Raw genomic sequence first — 20,134 nt, forward strand, 5'->3', positions numbered from 1 at the left:
AGGGCGGGAGCTGTCCCTCTGTGCCCAACCCTGCAACCTGACCCTGCCCCCAGCTGTTCCTGAGGCCCCTTCCTTGCCCAAGGATCCGCTGCCTTTTTCTATGACAGCTCTTCCTAGGTCCTTGCAAAGAAAGGCTGGGAACCCAAAGCCTTGAGGACTGAGCGGAACCGCAAGGATCCATTCAGTCCAAATGCTCACTTACTGATGAAGAAACCAAGGGCCCAGAGAGGGCATGGGGCTTGCCTGAGGTCACAGAGCAAATCCGCAGCAGAGCTCGGACCACATCCTAGTCCAGGCCTGCGAACCATCTGCTGACCCAGAGGCCTCAGCTCTGTGGCTCAAGACTTCCTGACCCTGACCATGGGAGATCTGGGGGAAAGCCTCATTCTCCCCAGCTTTCCTCTGTGGACTCGCTCTACTCCGGCTTAGGGAGCGCAGGGAGGAGTCCGACCGCTCTGAGCCTGCCTTCCTTTTCCACAGGATGTTCCTACATGAGGAGGTGTAGCAGGCAGAGCTCTGAGAAGGGACGGGCCCTCAGCAGCACAGGGGCTGTGGCCTGGCCCAGAGGTCACAGGGAAGCAGCCGTTCCTGCCTCCTTCTCACTTTCAGATGTACCTTCCCTCCTAAGTGGCTGCCAGGGCGACCCTAACACCCGTTGGGCACTGGAAAGGCCAGCAGAGGCCAAGCCAGCAAAGCAAGGTGTGGCGTCAGGGCCCTTCCGACTCCCAGGAGATAGAGGTGCTCCGGCCAAGGGAATAAAATGCACACCTGACTCTGCGGCTGCTCCCGCTCCCCTGGGACACTCAGTGCGCTGAATGCCTTCCCCTGAGGATTACCCGGTGGCACCACGAACGGCTGGGACAGGGACTAGCCCTCCACCCCTGAGCGCTGCTGTCTGGGGAAAGGGGCAGGGTGGGCAGGAGCTGGGCCTTGGCCTGGGGGCCACACCTGCTGGGGGCTCCCAGCCCCTCCAGCGGCCTGAGGCCGACAACCCATTAGGGGCCCCACGCCCAGCCCCTGGAGAGACCAGGTCAGGTGGGAGGGGTGGTGGTGGCCTAGACCCTGGGGGACGGAGGGCACAGGGGCTCGGGTCAGGGGCCCAGAGTGCCGGGCAGGCCCATCTCAAGGCTGCCTGCATCCATCGCAAAGGCAAAGGCCGAGACCTTTGGCGGGGGGCGAGGCGCCAGGCCTGCCGAGGGGGTCTAACAGCTTGGGAGGGAATTCTAGACACACAGGGCATCTGATGCAAGCTGGGTGCGCTCCATTCAGCGTAAATCTTCTCAGTGGCTCTGCTTGTTTCCATGGCGACCCGACAAGTGAAATTTTCCATCTCTGATGCCAAATGCCTGTGGATGAGGCAAAGCCTCCAAGGGTTACCAAATATAGACATGACCCAACAGGCTCTGGGGACTGGGCCAGCAGTGGGTTCAGGGTGGGAGCCTGGATGTCCCCGAGGGGCTGCAGCCCTCCTCCCCAGAGGCTGCCGTGCTGGGCCTCTCCACGGTAGAGCGCCTGGGACCCGTGCTTCCCGCGGACAGGTTGCAAGCCGGGTAGCCACGGGCACACCCTTGCCTCCCACTCCACTCAGGAGGAGATTGGGAGGGTCCTAGCAGTGCCAGGGTCACTCAGTGGCCAAGGGTTGAGCCTCTGCTACAGATGGGAAGGGAGGGCTTTCTGAGGCCCGGGAGGGACCCTATGTAGCTCTCTTGCCCATGTACCACCTGGGACGCAGTGTCTGAGCTGGGGCACGAATTCCTCCCCTCTGGACTTTCTCTCCAGGGGCCTCTGTTTGGGTCACGCCAGCACGCTCTCGGGTTTTTTGATTTAACTCCACTCTGACTGCTGGGAGAAGGTATTCCGACTACCTACCACCTCATAAACGCTCCTAGAATCTCCCAGCCCGGTGCTCTGATATGGAAACCCAAGGGCAAGTGGCTGCGGGGCGGACAGTGTCCGCAGTGACAGGAGGTGTGATGCCGAGCTAAGGGAGGGCCCAGGTAGCCCCTTTAAAACTCCAAGCTCGCCAGGCCCTGCCAGCCCCGCCGGCCCTGGCCCTGCTCGCTGGCAGAGCCCCGCCCCCATGAGCTGGGCACTTACCCTGTCTGCAGCAGCTCGGGGTTGGGCACGCACTGGAGCCGGTGGGAGAGCAGCTGGAAGGCGCTGCTCTGGGGCAGCAGCATGAGCAGGCCGTACAGGGCCTTGATCAGGTACGGGTTGTTCTTCACATCCAGCAGCTGCAGGCGCAGATCTGCGGGAGGGCAGAGGGCAGGGGTCGGGCACTGCTCTGGGTGGCGCCTCAGCCTGGCCAGGAAAGGGCCAGCCTGGTGGCCAGGGCTCCTCCCAGCCAGACATGCCTGCCTCTCCTCCTGCAGCGTCTTAGCCGTCCCCACGATCCCATTGTTCTTTCTTCTGACCTGCCCGCCTGCCTTCCATCTGATCTTCCCAACAGTCACCTCAGCCTGGTGACCCCCAGCCTGCTGCCAGGCCTGGTCCCCTCCCCCAACACTCACTGCCTCCCTGGCGATGAGGGGGCTTGGGGCCTGTAGCGTAACAGATTCCCCGGTCTGCTCTGCACGTGCCAGCACGAGAGAGCTATAAATAGGGTGAGCTGGAGAGAAAGACTGGATTAGGGCAGCTTTAAGGGAGGGCAGGATGGAAAAACGCTTTGGTGTGTGACTAAACACACATCAAGCCCATGAGTGTCTGGTGGATGCTTTTGGAAATCCATCTCAGCTACCAGCCCTGCCTCCACCCGACCAGACGGCGGGGAGACGCACCCGGGTCTTGCCCAGCATCCGTCCCAGATAAACAGGCCCACGTGGCTCTCCTCCGAGCCCTTCCAGGACCATCACTGGTTTCTACCTTCTCTGAGGCCCAGTCTCAGGCATCCTTGGTGGAGGACAAACCACAAACTTCTGGAGAGATCATGTCACCCCAGCAGCTGTACGGGGGCCTTGGGGCCAGGGTGAGCCAGGAAGCAGGGGCCTCTCACAGCAGCCCCTCCCCTCGCCCCAGGTGGCAGTCGTGCCCAGGCCCAGTGACTCCAGAAGAGGCGGGAACCTGTTTTGAATCTAGTCCTGGGCCTTGGGTAAGCTGGGCTATGGGGCCAAGCCAGCTACCAGGGGGGTCTAGGGTTGGAATGGGTGCTGGGCAGGACCAGGGGATGTCTGCTGTGGTCACCCCACCAAAGCCCTGGGCCTGGAGAGAAGGTGTTCGTGGCTTCTCTAGGGTCAGGTGGACTTGCCCCCAGGCGAGCGTGTGCCAGGCTGCCCTGGGAGGCCTTTGGGGAAGTGAAATGTCAGGCCAGGGGGCCATTTGGGACAGGCTTCGAAGCACTGCCCTGGGAACAGGGTCTCCCTCCTGCTCTTGGGTCCCCCGGGCATCTGTTACTGTGATGGCTGGCTGTTTGGAGAAGCTGTCTTCTGTTTGGATGGGAGGGGGCCTCTCGGCCCCTGGGTTTGCCTTTGGGCTCCAGGGTGAAGGCCAATGGGCTTGGCCTGGGCAGATCGGGGCACCACCACAGCAGGAGGCCTGGGTGACCAGCCCGGCAGGAGAGTGGCCACCGGCAGGGCTGCCTCCCGGCTTCGCTACCACGCCGTAAGCATACGAGCATCATTCAGAGACTTGCCTGCTTTGGGGAGCGGGCACTGTATGTGTTGAGGCGCCAGGAGCTGCACTCGCCCCAGCCAGCTGCCACTTTGCACATTCAGCCCGGGTGTTACAATCAGGCAGCTCCTGCCCATCAGCTCCCAGCAAACGCCAGCTCTGCTTTGCAGAGGGACGAGGGGGTGGCTCCTGGGCACAAGGGAGCAACCTGCGGGTGGGCCCAGGGTGCCCCCAGCTTCCAAGAGCCACGGCAGAGGGCAGCATGCTTGGAGGGGTGGCCGGGGACAGCCCTGGGATGGCTGCTCCACCTGCCCCCCGGCGGCACTGCTCCAGGTCTCCCCGGCAGAGGTGACACTATTCTTCAGGTGGGTTTTGCCATCAGCGCTGGCCTGGGTCGAGCCCCGCCTTAAGGCACACGGGCAGGACCCACGCTCTGATGCCGCGTGTCCCAGCCCTGTGTACCTCCTCAGCCCTGTCATCCCCATCCTTACGTTCTTGACATTCTAGAAGCATCCCTGGGGTGACTGTTCTCGCTCCCTCCCCAGTGGCAGCCAAGAGCTGCTCTCTGAGCTTGGCTCCCTCCCACCTCCCTCCAGGCCTCGGAGGCCAGAGGCAGAGCGCTCACATGTGAAGATGGGGCACTCGATCAGCTGCACCAGCTTGTCTACCTCCGTGAGGAAATCCACAGTGACCTCCAGGTCCCCGCTGGGTGGGTGGTCAAGGGAAGTGGGACCACTGGCCAGGGCAGCCTGCCTCTCTGGGGGCGGGGGCAGCAGGGGAGCTGGGCCCTAGGGGCTCGACCCAGCGGCAAGAGCACACCTCCCACTGGGCCCTGGCTTCCAGGCACAGAGCGTGTTTCCACCTGAGCAGGATCAGGACACAAAGGACAGCAGCCTATTGTCCCTCTGCCTTTCTGTCCCTCTAAATGAAGAGCGGCACAGCTGTCCCCCTGCGCGGGCACTCTGGCTCTGCTCCGGCAGCTCTCTCCTCTGTGCCCTCCAGGCCCTGAAAGGCTCTCACCGCCCTGCAGCCTATGGGGGAGGGCTGGGCAGGAAAGGCCCCTGTTCCTGCCTGAGTGGATGCCTGTCAGCAGGGCCAAGGTCAGGGCTGCTGCAAGCCTGGGGCCTGCAGTCCTCGGGTCACACCGGTGGCTGAGAGGAGCAAATCGTAGTTTGAAGGCGAGCGGGCACCCTGAGGGAGCCAGGCGAGGCCACAGCTGACCCTCAGTGGGGGCACCTCAGGGCCCCTCTTTCCTTACCCCCCAACTCCTGGCCCATCAGGGAAGGAGACCAATTTTGCATCCTAAATGTCTGTCCAATCCGGGTCACAAGCCAGGCATTCACAGAGGAAGCTGGTTTGCTTCACGGTGTTTCAAACAAAAGCCGACCATGGATGCCCTTCTCGGAGGCAGGCCCTGAGGGGCGCTCCCTCTCCCTGAGGCCTCCCCTGCAGCCTGCTTCTCCCTGTCGGGTCCTCTGCTGGGCCCTGGCTCTGTGGCCCCCAAAGGTCCTGAGCTCCTCACCTACCGGCCTGCTGCAGCCCGGCAGCCCCCCTGCTCCCGGGCCTTCTCTCCCCACCCTGCCCCAGCACCGGGCGGAGGGCACCCTGCCTCTTTCTCGGGGCACCCTTACCTAGGTAAGCCCCCGTCCCTGATCCCCAGTTCACAAAGCTTCTCCAGGGCCAGCTCCCCTCTACGAGGCCCTAGATGACCCTGTTTCCTCAAATCCACCCCTCACGGTGCCCTCACGGGTCCTGATGTCCCAAGGCCCGGAGGCGGAGCGCAGGGTCAGGGCAGAAGGATGGCAGTCGGGCCACCACATGGGTGGGAAGGGAGCACCCGGCCCCCACCTGTCCCTCAGAGGCTGGGCTGGAAGAACAGTGAGTGAAGGATACAACTTCTGGATGAGGTCGTAGGCATGCCGGTAGTTCTGGGTGAGGAAGCAGAGGGACACCGTGGTGACTGGGTTGTGGCACCAGGAGCGGTATAGGCAGCAGAACAGGTTCTGGCTCTCCTGAGGGGGGAGAGGCGTGAGCAGTTAATCGAGCCCCCGCTCCCTCCCCACGGGTCCGCGGCCCAGACTCAGGGAGCCAGCTCAGCACCCGGGCAGTGTTTGGCAGCCCAGCTGGGAACGAGCTGTCACAAAGGAAACGCTCAGACCCTGTCATTACTCTCCGTCCCACAGAGCCACGTGGTGATGGCTGTGAGGGCCTGCTCGGGAGTGAGCCTGTCCTTTGTGCTGGTGTTTCTGTCCTCGGCAAACAACAGTAATTGTCCTCTCCACAGCCCTGTGGTCCCGGAGCCTGTGGGGCTGGCAGGGGGTGTGACCGGAGGGGGGCGGGGAGGAAGCTTCCTCAGGGCCCAGGCTCTCCCTGGCAGTGCCCTCCTGCCGTCCTCAAATGCCATCTCTTCCCTCCTCTGCAGCCCACCTTGCACTCGGGAACCAGCCCAGGAGCTGAGCCCACACTCGAGAGCCCCTGCCCTGAGGAACATTCTTTAGGCCTCTGCGAACGTCTGGAAGGAACCACAGAAAGAAGGCAGGGGTGTGGCCTGGGTCATTCCCAGTGGCTCGGCCCCAGATGCCCTCAGGCGCAGGCTTGGAGGTCTTGGATACTCCCTGAGAGAGGGCCAAGGCAGGGTCTGAGCTGGGAAGGTGGTGACCACAGCCCAGATGAAACGCCTGGAGCTGCCAGCATGTCTGGGATGGCGGCTACCCCCGGGGGCCCCCTCCTTTGGGCCGAGCAAGGCCTTTGACCCGTGTCCCCCAGAGCAGTTCGGTAGAATGGTGAGCGCCTCCCTGCTCTCTCTGACCAGCCCTGGTGGGTCCTCACCGAAAGCCCGGGCCAGGCAGCACTGTGACACACCCTGGCTTACACAGGGCATCCTGTAAGACAGATGTGTCCCTCTGTGGGAGAGAGGGGTCCTGGCCAAGCAGGAGGGTGAGGAGAGCAACGACCCCGGATCCCCAGCGGGGTTGCAATCCAGAGGCCTGACCCTGACTGGGTGACACGGCCCAGCAGGTCTGACCCTGCTGGGTCCTGCAAGGCGGGCTCGGAACCCAACCTACTCTGTGTGCGAGGAGGCAGTGCTGGTGGGGGGCGGGGTGTCAGGGAGGGCACGTGGACCTGGAGCAGGGTCTGGAGTCTTCTGTGGGCAGAGACCTCCAGAGCGGGTAGTTCCAAGGAAACCCGCTGCGATTCCCTCCCATGGCTGGCACTTACACGCAGCCAACCCAGGGGGACCCCTATTTGACAGCGGACCAGGGAGACCTCAGGTCACATTCTCGTCTCCTCCCCGCCAACCTCCGGGTAACGAGGGCTGGGCTGGCATGGCCGCGCCCGGGGGCACATAGATGACACCAGGCTGGAGCCCGTGGGCGCAGAGTACCGGGGTCTTCAGGTCCTTGAGCTGGTTTCGCAGCTGGAAGAGCTCAGTGGAGGTAAGCAGGATGGTGTTGAGGGTGTGGACCATGGTCGAGGCGAACTTGAGGTCCTCCTCCCGGAGCAGGATGTCCGCCATCGAGTGGAAGATGTTCTCCGCGTTCAGCAGGAGGCAGAGCTGCCTGGAAAACGGGCCGAGTGGAGGCTCTGCAGACCTCTGGGCCTCAGCCTCGGAGCCCTCTCCTTGGTCTTCCTCAGCAGCTCCTGAGGAAACCTGCTCTTTCCTGGGCCTGGTGCGGGACCCTGGCTCTGGGGCCTGCGGGGGGCCAAGGGGGCTGCTCACAGCGGACCTGGCTCCACGCCTCTCGGCAACTCCAGAGCCCCACGGGCTCCATCTATCCCCCCACCCACCCCAGGCCAGGAAGTGGAATCCCGAGAGAAGCAGCGGGGCCTCTGGCTACCAGTGTGGCCCCAGGAGCCCTGAGGTACCTTTCTGATCTCCCACATAGCATAGCAACGCCTCCCCATGTGCCAAGGCGCTCTGTGTCCCTTCCTGGCTTTACTTTTCTGGCTAGAGATTATCTTCACGTGACAAATACGCATTCTGGTCATCCGTGGATGGTGTCCCCCCACCCTCCCCCGTGAGAGCCCCTGGGTCAGGAGCTTGTTTGGGCTGGTCACGGTGCCACCCACGCCTGGAGTGGTGCCTGCACGTAGCAGGGGCTCGGTAGGTGCTCGTGGGATGAACAAACCCTAAGGCAACCCTGAGTTTTACCTTCGCTGTTCCGATAATGAAACTCTGGTGGGGAGGCCAAGTGACTCGGCCAAGGTCACGGGATTACTTAGGGCCACTTCTTCCCACTATCTCTCCTCTAATAAGAGTCTTGTGGGGGATAAGGCGCGGGCTTTGTGAAAAGGAGTCTCCATTTTATAAAAGGGAAAACAGGGAACCCAGAGAATGGAGGAGGAAAGCAGTTTTCCCAGGGTCCCTGGGCCAAGGTGACGTCCACAGTGACAGGCAGGTATCAAGGACAAGGCTCAGGGAAGCCTGTTGACCTCCCTAGTTTGCCGCTTGCCCACAGAGGCCTGGCCTTGAGGGGATGAGCAGGCCTTCCTGCTGGGAGTTTAAGGATCCCAAGGCTCCTGAAACTAAGAAGAGCAAACCAAGGAGCTGGCAAGTGGCTGGTAAGGAGGGTGGGGTGTGGCCCCCGCGCCCTGCCTGTTGGGCGCCGGTGGCGGCACCCCTTCCCCATCTCCTGGTCTCTGCTCCAGGGAAGCATCCACAGGCCAGGCCTCAGGCTTGTGGGGACAATGGGTCTGAGGCCTCAAGGTCTCAGGTGCTGGACAAAAGGAGCCCCATTTGGAGCCAACAAGCCTGAAATATGTCCACCCCAGGTCACCGAACTCACACTAAACTCGGCGTTATCAGGGTCCGGCTTCCTGTTTCCTTCCAAACGCCAGCCACGCCTTGGGGCCAGACTGGAGAAGATTCTTCCCCACACCCGGCTCCAAAAAATCCCAGAGCATTTGGTAACAGAGAGGCCAAACCACGAGGCGCAAGCAGCAGGCAGGCCGTCTCCAGCCTAGGCCCAGCTGGAACCGGCAGGCTTGGGCAAGAAACCACCAGAGAAATGGAAACAAAGCTGTTGGGGGGATGGGGCCGGCGGGTGGCGTGGGGAAAGCCGTGCCATCGTTGCGGGAGGGTAGGGGGAGTCCCCCTGCTCACCTGGTGTGGGTGGAGGAGGGGCCCGGGCCCTGGAGCCTGGTGCCCCTGACCAGCTGTGTCACCCAGTGTGTCTGTGTGACAATTTCTCCACCTCCGAATTGGGGGTGACATCTACCTGCAGCATGGGGGCTACTCAGAGGGCAGTCATCGAGACTAGTGGCAACTCGCGTGGGTGCATAGTATGTGGCAAATGGGACCCCTGGTTGGGTACCTTGTTGGTACCACGGGTGGGGGGCGAGGGCCAGCTCCCAGGAGGACGCCTGGCCCTTCAGCAGAGCCTAGGCAGCACTTCCTGTCCCCTCGTGGTCCTCCCACCCCGAGACGACCCCATCTCCAGGGCTGTGGGATAGAAATGTTTCAGGAGGGCAGGCCGGGGAGGAAGGGGAGCATTCTGACAAATGGTCACAAATGCCCGTCGCCTGCAGCTGCTGCCGTCTCCATGACAGGGGCCAACAGCTGAGGCTGCTGCCAGGCAGCCCTCTCCAGGGACCACAGGCCTGATGGGACCCGCAGCAGCTGAAGGGCGGGGGTGGTGCTCTCACGTGAGGATGGCTGAGGAGGGTGCGGAGGGACAGGCAAGGGGGTGGCGATGAGCGGAGGCGGGCGCCAAGGCCTCCTGCTGTCCCTAAGAACCCGGAAACACTGGGGAGCCACAGAAGGTCAGGGATGGCAGAGTATTCCGGATATAGTCTTGCCACCACGGCGCTCTCCTCCTCTGCTCTCTCCCTCGTCTGCACCTCTTGGCGGTCATGTCTGGTCCCATGGAAATCTTCAAAGCCATCTCTAGATCAGCGGCTCCCACATGTGCCTCTTGAGCCCCCACTGAGCTCTGGATGGACACCGCCTGCCTGGTGGACGCCCTGCTTGGCTGCCCAACAGGCATTTCAGACTCGGCGGGGCCAAAGCACATCTCTTGGTTTCCCCCTAGACTCTGGTCGCCCAGCCTTCAGTGGGGCATCGGTGCCCTGTGGCCTCAGGAAGTGGCATCACTGCCCACCCAGCTGCTCCAGCCCAAAACCAAGGAGTCCTCCTTGATCCTCTGGGCCCCTCTGTCCAGTGTACCAGCAAGCCCAGGGGCTCTGCCTTCAGGGCACACCTGGCTCCTGGCCCGTCTCAGCTGCCCTGCCCTGGGCCAAGGGTCAGCCCTCTCTTGCCTGGTCAATTCCAAGCCAGCTTCTAATTGGTCTCCCTGTGTCTTCTCTCACCCCACCATTCACCCTCCATGCACCAACTGGGGCGCTTCTTAAAAAGTCCTAATCAGGGCTTCCCTGGTGGCGCAGTGGTTGAGAATCTGCCTGCCAATGCAGGGGACACGGGTTCGAGCCCTGGTCTGGGGGGATCCCACATGCCGCGGAGCAGCTGGGTCCGTGAGCCACAATCACTGAGCCTGTGCGTCTGGAGCCTGTGCTCCGCAACAAGAGAGGCCGCAATAGTGAGAGGCCCGCGCACCGCGATAGTGAGAGGCCCGCGCACCGCGAGGAAGAGTGGCCCCCGCTTGCCACAACTAGAGAAAGCCCTCGCACAGAAACGAAGACCCAACACAGCCATAAATAAATAAATAAACAAATACTTAAAAAAAAAAAAAGTCCTCATCAGAGCATGGGCCTCCTCAGCGGCTTCCTGCCGGATCTAAATAAACCCAGCTCCTGACCACGGCCTCCAGGCCCCACACTTTCTGGTCGGCTCCTCACCAACCTCAGCTCTTATGAGTCCTCCTTTACCCACGATGTGCAGGCCTCTCCTGCGTTTCTTCTGTTCCTGACCTCTGCCCTGGCCTGGGCAGCTCTTGCCAGGGACCAGCGCACATCTGGCTCCCTCCAGCCAGGGAGATCTCAGCTCCAACCCCAGCCTCAGGGGAAGCCTCTGTCCCATGCACAGCCCTCTGCCACCAGCCCTTTCTAAGGGAAGTCCTGTTTCTTTCCAAGCGTTTCTCATCACCTGAGTCATCTGGTTGATGGACTCGTTTACTGGGTCCCCTGCTGTCTCTCCCACCACAACATGAGCTGCAAAGGGCAGGGCCTTGCCTGTGACCCTCAGGTCCCTCATACCAAGAATCACTTTTGCACATTACCGCATGGAGGAGCTGCGCTGATCTCCACCCAAGGTTTCATGAACAGACCCAGAGACGTTCCTCTGCCCCATTCCAGCACATCCCTTAGCTGCTCCTGGGCGTGCCCCGGCACGCTGTGCCAGCCTGGTCTGCAGAGAGCAGCTGCCCTGACGGTACATTTTCAGCCTATCACCCAGGGCCTGGCTGCCCGGTCCAGGGAGACCTCAGGAGACGCCCAAGCCGCCAGGACAGCCTGAAGGGTCAGCCGCAGCACATCACACCAAGGTGTCTCCCCCTGAGCACCGCTGATTAAACCACCACGGGAGGGGAGGGACGGGGAGGAGCCGGGAAGGGGGACCACGGAGGAGCGGCAGCGGGGGCACACGCGGCATCTAGCCTCCATGCCCTGCCCGCTGTGCTCTGGATGTTTGCAGCTACACCTGCTTCAGGGGGGTTGTCTCTCCCGCCCCAGGAGGCCGCTGGACAGAGCCTGGAGGGCTGCGGCAGCGGCTCACAGGGCTCCATCGAAGGGGGCTCCAGCCCTGCAGACCGGCAGGGGCAGCAAGTTGGGGGGAGTGGCGGTGGGGGTCACCTGTCACCTCACCCGGCCTTTGCTGTCTCATCCCAAGGTCACTGTAGTCTGGAGAAAAGAAAGACGCCTCCAGACTGCCGGGTCATGAAGCTTCCAGGAGGCAGGAATAATAAAGTGTTAGCTCCCGGGGAGCCCTGAGCACACGCCGGGCACCGTGCAGAGGGTGTTACATGAGTCCGCTTGGGGCAGTTCAGGGGAGATGGAAAGGACAGTGGCTCACGTCTGCACGTGCTCACCGGGCTCAGGGCACCGTCTGGGACTTTTAGGGGAAGGCGAGTCTGGGTCGGTGGGCTGGGCTGTACCTTGCGAGCTCTGGACACCTGAGCAGGATTCTTCCTCCTGCATCAGGAAGGTAGGGGAGGAAGGAAAGGGGCCCACTTTTCACTCAGCCCTGAGTCTGTGGCACGACCCACACAGGCGGCCTCAGTCTCCCTGCGCCCGGCCCCAGGCTCCTCCCGCGGCATCCTGAGTCCTCACACGAGCCTGCACCCCCAGGCAGAGGGGCCCAGTCACACAGCTGCCCAGGGGACGAGGAAGGGTGGATCCAGACCCAGAAGCCAAGTTCCTTTCCCCACTTTGCCTCCTAGGTGCCTGTGGTGAGTGGGCACGGGGGCTGTCCCCGCCCGGGGGCGCCTGGCAGATGGCTGCCTCGCAGGGCTGCTGCGTCATCACTTCTCTGTTGAGCCCCCGCCCGGCCTGAGCTGCCTGCTGGGCTCTCAAGCAGAGCATCGATAATGGAACACAGCTTGCGAGCATTAAACATTTGCCCATATTTTTTAATACCCATATTAAAGTGCTATTCATCATGAGACAATGGCTTGGAAAATACTTGGGGACAAGGCAGAGGTGGGGTGGGAGCGAACTTGGATGGGGTCTGGGGGGACACAACCTGGAGGCCCACCTTAGGGCCGGGGTCCACATGCGTGGGCCCCAAGGTGGCCCGTGGTGTGTGGCCATGAGGCCCCGCGGATGGGGCTCTGCCTCCCTCTCCTCCAGCCGCCCACTGCTGCCTGGACAGCTGTTCCCGTGCTCTGGGTCTGGGTTCATGCTGGGGAGGGAACAGCTCTCTTTGGTCCCTCTGTCACATACCAGGAGCTCTCAGAGGAGCAATCTGCCTTCGGTCAGCTCTGAAGCCCCCGGGACGCAAGAGAGGGACCGCCGCTTTCTCTAATGCACAGAGAGGCCTTCTTTGGGGCGGCCTCAAAAGGCCAAGACACTTGCTGGGGCCGAGGAAGGCACTCTGGGGCAGTGCCTGCCTGGAAGTGGCCACACCACACTTGCTGGGCTGGTGCGAGCTTCATGTCACTGTCCCTTCAACCACAAACACTGGCCAAGCATCCACCAGACTCTGTCCCTGAAAGGCCACTGGCCTCGGTGGTGGCCACGGTGGGAGGTGCTCTCCTGTCCCCAGCCTGGTACCCACCCACGGCCCCTGCTTCAGATGACATGTGGGCCAGAGCGGGTGGGAGGAAGACATCAGCTGCCTTGCAGGAGGCTTGGAGAGGGCCGGTCGTGCCCCGAGGCCGTGTGGCCCAGGCTGGGTGGGAGGAGGCTGCCTCACGGGGGAAGGCACGGGCAGAGGCCCCACCAGGCCACCAGGGAGCCTGGTGCTGTCCTCTGCTCTGTCCTGGCGTGGGAAAGGGGCCACACGCCGCTTCTTTTCTAGGGACCTGGACCAGGTTGGGCAAGGTCAAGTCTCAGTGTGGAAGCCAAGACCTGCCCAGTGGCTCTGAGCCCTGCCCTCCCCCTGCCTGGGCTGCGTGCACGGCAGGTGAGAAAAGGTGCATGCCACACTTCAGGCGCCTCTCGTCTAGGCATCCTGGACAGCAGGGCCGGATCATTTCCCCAGAGGGCCCACCTTCTCCCTCTAGCCTGAGTCTCCTTCCTTGGTCTCCATCCCCAGCCGCGCGTGTCCTGACCAGGCCAACACTGTGCATGGAGGGCCAGGCCCTCACTTCCTCTCTCCTTTGGCCGCTAGCTGGTGTCCACGTCCCCTCAGTGGTCCAAGGCCAATGGGACACGGGCTTTCCTGGGAGACACCTGGAGCCTCACAGCCATAACTCTGAAGTGCAGCCTAATGTCAAGTACAGAGAACACAGGGGCCCAGAGCCATTCCCACCGGAAAGGGCCCTCCCTGCCTCTTCCCTGCCCAACAGCTGGGATCCTTTAGAAATTTAAAGAGAGAGCAGCTTGCACGTCCTATAACATGAGAATAGGGGAGGAGGGAGTGGCCTCCCCTCCGAAGTTCAGAAAGCTCCAGAGTTTCACTGTCTCCTCCCCCCACAGCTCCCTTGCCTCTCTTCCTTTCCAGCTCTCTGCTTCCCAAGTATGAACATTGTAAATCTGTTTTATTTATTTCCATCGGTCCTCGGCAGTGTGCCCCTCAGGGCAGACGCAGCCATGGTAACCCTGCTAACTCACGCCTAAAAAATTCATCGTGTTTAATGCAGTCGATGTGTCTCATACACTTATAAGTTTTTTTTTTTTTGGCGGGGGGTGGTAGGGGTGGGAGGAGGGGGCATGAGGACTTGTTTTTCTGGGTCTTGCTGGGAACTGGTGCAAAGGGGATGGAGGGAGGGCCGCAGCATGATGGGGAAGAGGCAGAAGAGGAAGCAAAGGGTCTTCTGTCCACTTGGCTCTCCGTCTGATTGTTCAAGAGCGGCACGGCCACACTCTGGGGGGCCACAGACACCTGAGCTGGGCTCCTCCGGAGACCTTCAGGGGAGGCCTCCTTTGGGCAGGAGCGGCCTGGAAAACCAAATGGTCTCGTGGAGGCAGCTGGGGCCTTAGACCCCCCGTGCGAGACAGCCCCTCTCTCCAGGCTTGGGGTTTGCTCTAGGGACCAAGGCTTCCTCCACTGCCCAGGGTGGTCTGGTGGTCCTTCCTGCCCACTCCCCAGGACAGGAGCCAGCTTCTGCGCATGCCCGGCTGACCCACTGGGCCTCATTTCCCATGTGTTCTTAGCAACCTGGTCAAGCCTGGCCCCACTGTGCACTCACAGGTGCCTCTCCGGCCCCCTCCGGGCCTGTCCCACATGGAGCTTGCCCCAAGCATGGCTGGAGGCAGGTCAGATGGCAGGGGTGGGACCCCCTGCTGGAGGCTCCGGGAAGACCCCTGGGGGTCATCTCTCCAGGCCTCCGAGCCTCAAACCCTGGGTAGCGAAGCCCATGGCTTCAGAGCATTTCATCTCTCGAGCCCTCAGGGCAAATGAAAACAAAGGGGTGGGCCACCAAAGGAAATCCTGTTGTCTCCATGACATCAACTCCAACAAGCCCTTGAGAGAGACTGGGCTCTTGCCTCTCCCGTCACAGGGATTCCCTTCAAGCTGAATCACCATTTCCTCAGCCTTGGCCCACATAACTGACATCTGTGAGCGTTTTCTCCATATTAGGCACGTCCCGTACCTTAAATCCCTTTAACACGGGACAGGCGTCATTTTAGCCGTCCTCTTTTCCAGAGGATGAGAGCAAAGCCCAGAGCCTTGCCAAGGTCCCCATCTGGTCCGCCCACCTGGGCACCCGAGCTCTTAGCTGCTGCCTCGCTATACACCCAGCTCTCGGGATCCAAGGCCCAGCTTGCACAGGGGTTTGGAAGTGCTTTTTCTGGAAGACGGATGGTTTTTTGGGGAGAAGGAGGGCATCTTGGCTACAGATATCACTAGGCCTTCTGATGGACCAGAGCCCAAGTTTCTCCAGGACCTTCCTGTGGCTCTGGGGCAGTTTATCTGCAATCCAGCTCCTTCTACCCCACCCTCACCCTGGGGCTACCTCTGGGGGTGGAAGGCACTGACCACACTTGGCCACACCTGGTCGGGACAGTGATGATCTGCGCCTATACTTGGGCTGCTCTGCTGCGGTGGTGGCCTGTCTCCAAGGGGTGAGACAGGAGGCACAGCCTGGGAGCCTGCGGGGAGCGAGGCACCCACGGGGATGACTCCATCAGCCGGTTCCCAGGCCTGCTGCTGCCTGAGCTCCAGGGCGAGGTGGGGGTTTTAGTACAATGACTCCCGGCGCTCTGAATCCAGGCTGAGACGGCCAGGGAAAGAGCATCCTGAGCCCCGCACGCCTGGGAGTGCCCTGGTTTGACCGTTAGAGAACCGGATGGAACTTCTCTCCCCTTTGAAGTCTTCTGAGCTCCTTGCCTTCCAGGAGGGATTTCCTCCCCAGGACACACTCAGCCTCCCACTGAGGTGGCCCGGCCTGGGAACAGGCTTCGAGCTGCCTCAACGCCAACGCACAGCCAGCCTGGTAAACTGTTTCCTGGCCCCAGACCTGCCTGCCACCTACGCCCCTGCCAGCTTCCAGCCAGGCGCACGGAGGCCCTCAGAGATCAAGCGCTCGTGGGACAGAGGAAGAAACTGAAGCCAAGGGCTGGTCCAAGCCACACAGCCGGGGCCGTGGTGGAGTCAAGTCCCTGACCCAGAGTTCAAGTTTCATACTGCCAGACAGTCCCACATGGTATGTCACCTGCAGAAGGACAGACCTCTCCTCCCAGGTCAGCCCCCCTTTCCACTTGAGGGCTCCAACTCCCTGTGACGAATGCCCAGGGCACAGATACCTCTTCGCCCCATGACATGTGGCCTTAATCAGGGTCCCTTGAGGTAGAGGGTCTGTCTTGGGACAGGTAAGGGAAAGGCACCCCTGAATCTCTGCCATTTCCCCCTTCAAACTAAGCGGGTGACCTTCTGAGAAATGAGGCAGGCAAGTAACAGAAGTGCCAGGAGCCTGGGGAGCCCGGCTGGGGCCGCCCCATCATCCCTGGGAAGGGCTCTGGGGATTGCCCCAACAGTCTTCCTGTTACCAAGCTGCTTTGTTCACATTCTCCTTTACGTCATCCCATTATTCCCAAACTGGTCCTTCGTTCCAGGCCAAGGGATCACTCCCTGCTGCTGCTTATACGACCACAAACGCTTACAGACGGTGAGCACTTCCTCCCTTCCACCTTAGTCAGCGTGGAGCCCAGACGCCGAGGCCTGGGCTCCCGTAACTCTGCCCCTCTACCCTTAAAGCCAGGCACGCGACTTGGGCCCAGCAGCCCAGTGGTCACGTGGTCACTGCACCAAAGCCAGAATGTCCCCCTCCTCAAATTCTTCACCCAAATGGGCTGTCCTCATGGTGTGGGTCCCACCGGGTGATCACAGAGATCTACTTCTATCTTACATTTCTGTGGTGACTCCTCCAAGGGATTTACTGTGCCTTGAAGAGTTCCCACTAGGGGCTGCCATTTTGCTCTGGTGGCCGTCTCAGTGCCCATCTCTTGCTCCACCAGTGTACCTGCCCACCCAGAAGGTCTCACAATGACCCTCCAGAACCAGGAGAGCCCTCCACGCCAGAAAGAGCCCCTTACTGAGAGACCTCTGAACCTGGCTTACACTGGAGTTACCCGAAGACCGTTTGGGATACTCCAGGAAGTGGGCGATTTGTATTCCTAACAGGCTTCACAGTCAGGACCGAGAACCACTGTCCCCAAACTGCCACTGCTGCAAGCCCGGCGATGCCACTCTCCGTGTGGAAATGGGGAGGCTTCACCAGCAGCCGCAAAGGGCTGCAGAGCCTGGGCTCTGCCTCGGAGCTCTGGTGAAGGGCCCGTTGCTTTCCTTCTCCCAACCACACCCTCACCTCCCCAGAGCCAGGGTCCTGGTTTTCCCTGCATTTCTGCCTCATCTCCACCTTAGGGTCCTAAGCCCTCTGTGCACAGCCCTGACTTGCGCTGTTCAAAGGGTGGAACAGATGAATTCTCCGGCCAGACTTCTGCCTGCCCAGGACTGCACGGCCATCTCCTCGGGCGGTGTCTCCTCTCCCAGCCTCAGAGGCCCTGGGGGAGAGAGCTCAGCTCTAGCCCCCTCTGGCATGTGCCTCTCCCGCCTTCCTGGCTACATTTGGCTTCCACAGGAGATAACAGTCTCCGATTAAGGAGCTAGACTGATTAGTGCCTTTGTGGCCTTCACATCTTCAGTCTGGGAGTTTTATGGAATTTTATGAACTGAGATTGTTTTCTGTAGCTCTTTACAAGTGCCCACTTAAAGGGCACTGAGATAAACGTCAGAAAACAGAACGGCAAGTGAAACACTAATACCTACCGCTGGTAACAAAGAGCAAATATCACAGCAGCCTCATTGCTGAGTCTCTTGGACAATGTGAAGAGATCAGAGTGAAAGGGCTGGGAGGACGGAAGGGTCAACAGCAGAAAGGATGGACAAAGAGAGCGTGGAGGGGACTCCTTTAGTTCTTCGTGGCCATATGGAAGGGGGGTTTCTCTTATTGGTACCCTCCTCCATCCTGTCAGGAGGCTGAAAAAACTCCTTTTGTGATCAGTCATTTTCAGGGAAATTTAAGATGCATGAAATAGGCTTTTCATCCGAACGTCCCTTTCCAGCCCAGGAAATCTTTATCGGTTTAAACGCACGAGAATGAAAAAGGGCTCCAGACGTGACAGTGTCCTGCAGGTGCCTGAGGAATCCCAGGTCTTGGTTACAGAAGAGGCCGCCCTCTGACCCCCAGCAGAGCTGTGCCAGGCAAGGGGCCTGCTGGGGATACACCAGCACCCCATCACCACACCACTCACTGCCCGTCGAGCAGAGTCTGGATGCTGCACACAGAAAACGGGCGATGGAGCTTATCGCTGATGTGGAGGCCTCGATAAGGGAGAGTGACCCTGAGCTGGTCTGCTTTGGCCTAGAGATTAGAGGGCAGTGTCCCAATGAGCTTGGGATCCTGACGGAGATTCGCTTGCCGAATGACGGGTGACGTGTGAGTGAGTGAAAACAGAGCAAGCTGCAGAACAATTCTGAGTCTGGAATCCTCTGCCGGAAAACCTCAACCTTAACCACAACCAAACAGAATTATACATCTATAAATGCAAAGACAAGGTTTGGAAGGAGATACATGAAACTGAAAGTAGAGGCTACGTCTTGGGGAGGAAGGGGTGGGGAGGGTCTTCTACATTTTGCAGTACATTCTTATGCATTATTTCAATTTTTATATTACATGGATTAAAATTTCTTTTTAAATAATACAGAAATCATTTAGAAACCTACACATCTGGGGATCATCTTGGACTCCCTCATGGAGATCTCAGAGACGGAGCAGGGGAGATCTGACAATGGAAACAAGCGACTTACAAATGAGAGGATCAACAGCCGGGAAATGGTATTTTTAGCTACGGTGGCTCTTTGCTTCAAAGGCGTAGGTTTCATCTAAAACCAGGCAAACCTCCTACAAAGTCTGCCTGTTTGCAAGGAGTGATTAGCATAATACTCCTTTTGGGAGAAAAGGCCTGGCTCCACTCTGCGACAGGAGTGCCTACTATAGGGGAGGCTTCTCCTGAAATAGAATCCCGGCAGAACGGCGAAGTCTCATCAATGGAGGTGAAGCCCCCGTCTTCCATCAGAGCCAGAAGGCCGCCTTGCGCAGACGGCCTGGGGATGACGCGTGCGACGCAGCCAGGCAGGGTGAGATCTGAGCGATCACAGCTTCGCACGGGGAGGCCTCCCTTCTGGGCTGCTACTTAAATCGCTTTTGTCTCGTGCAACCACCTTCTTCCGCTTTTAAGTACAGAGGGTCTGGGGGCTGCCTTTAGAGATGCCCTTTCCGAGGGGAAGGTCAGAGCCAAGTCAAGGCTGAGGAACAGGGACGAACTGGGCAGACGGCAGGCGGGCACCATCGCTGCAGGACTCAGATGATGACATCTCAGGGAGGTGGCCGCCTCCGAGGCTGCTCGCGGCCCTCGAGAGGCGGCTCAGCTGGGGGTGAGCCAGCGCTACGGCTCCGGCTCCGTGCCACCCTCCGCCCTCCCCAGCCCCGCGGGCGCTCACGCCTGTCCAGGTCTATCCGCCTCTCCTCTCCCAGCCCAGGCCCCCCACTCTCCGCTGCCATTATGCTTGGCCTGTGGGCACATCTCTGAGGGCTGTCTTTTCTCTCCTAGAAAACCCCTAGCTGGCTCGGGAAGACTAAACATGTAAAGGGACGTTTGAACTTTTTTCCAAACACCACAAAAATGAAACGAAAGCTGTGACCTTCCAAGAGCTGTAATTACAGATACTCATCTCGGGAGCTGAGCTGGGGACAGATATCACCGGGCAGCTGCTGCTCCGTCACACCAGGCCCAGCACCCCATCCTGAGGGGAGTGTGACCTTGGGCTGTGCGGTGGGGCTGGGGGCAGAAAGTGGCGGTGCTGGTGCTATTTCAGGCCTCACTGGCAGGAGTGGGGCAGAGGAACGGGAGGGGTGCAGAAAGGGAGGCGCAGTCCCTTCTCCACGGCCCCCTCCCCGTGGGGTCTCCACAGCAGTAAGATCACAGGTCTTCCTGCGGAGGGTCAGGGGACCGGGAAATACTCACAGACGGGGTGCACAGCTGAAGATCTGAGAAACCAATTACCACGCTACTGGGGGTGCTGGGAGAAGCAGAAGGAATTGGACTGGGGCGGCTGCTCAGGCTTCAAGGGCAGGAAGGAAGTGAGGTAACTCCAGGAACCTGCCAACTGTTAGGGCCAGGGGCTACCGGCAGAGGTGGGCAGGGGTCCCGTTCAGGAGAGGGCTCAAAGGAGGCAGGCCTCGTCTGTCAGGAAGGGGACCAGCTCACGTGGGAGGAAGGAAAAAGCTGATTGCTCTCCGGGAACAGCTGAGGCCAGTTGGCTGAATTCACAGGCACCTGGAATTAACTGGCTGAAGAGCCAAACGTGTCAGGGCAGGGATGTCTGGAGCCTCCAGAAGGTTTTAAACTTAGTCCAGATTATCTGCTCACACTGTGGGTCCCAGCACCACTGAACCTTCTAAAATGAGGT

The 20,134-nt window shown here is 60.4% G+C and overlaps 1 protein-coding gene across 2 annotated transcripts in view; it reads right to left on the reverse strand.

Moving 5' to 3' along the window:
• VAC14 (VAC14 component of PIKFYVE complex) overlaps positions 1–20,134 on the reverse strand; it is a 98,744-nt gene that overhangs the window by 3,229 nt on the left and 75,381 nt on the right. Inside the window, exons 15-18 of one of the 2 annotated variants that reach the window (XM_057534721.1) lie at positions 6,992–7,166; positions 5,500–5,618; positions 4,232–4,311; positions 2,098–2,248 (exon numbers count right to left, since the gene is read on the reverse strand). In XM_057534721.1, the coding sequence (XP_057390704.1) occupies positions 2,098–2,248; positions 4,232–4,311; positions 5,500–5,618; positions 6,992–7,166 (525 nt within the window). Of the gene's footprint in view, positions 1–2,097; positions 2,249–4,231; positions 4,312–5,454; positions 5,619–6,991; positions 7,167–20,134 lie in introns of both variants that reach the window. The other variant, XM_057534722.1, reaches the window with a different exon arrangement.

Source organism: Balaenoptera acutorostrata, chromosome 19, assembly GCF_949987535.1.
Source record: "Balaenoptera acutorostrata chromosome 19, mBalAcu1.1, whole genome shotgun sequence".
NCBI lineage: Eukaryota > Metazoa > Chordata > Mammalia > Artiodactyla > Balaenopteridae > Balaenoptera > Balaenoptera acutorostrata.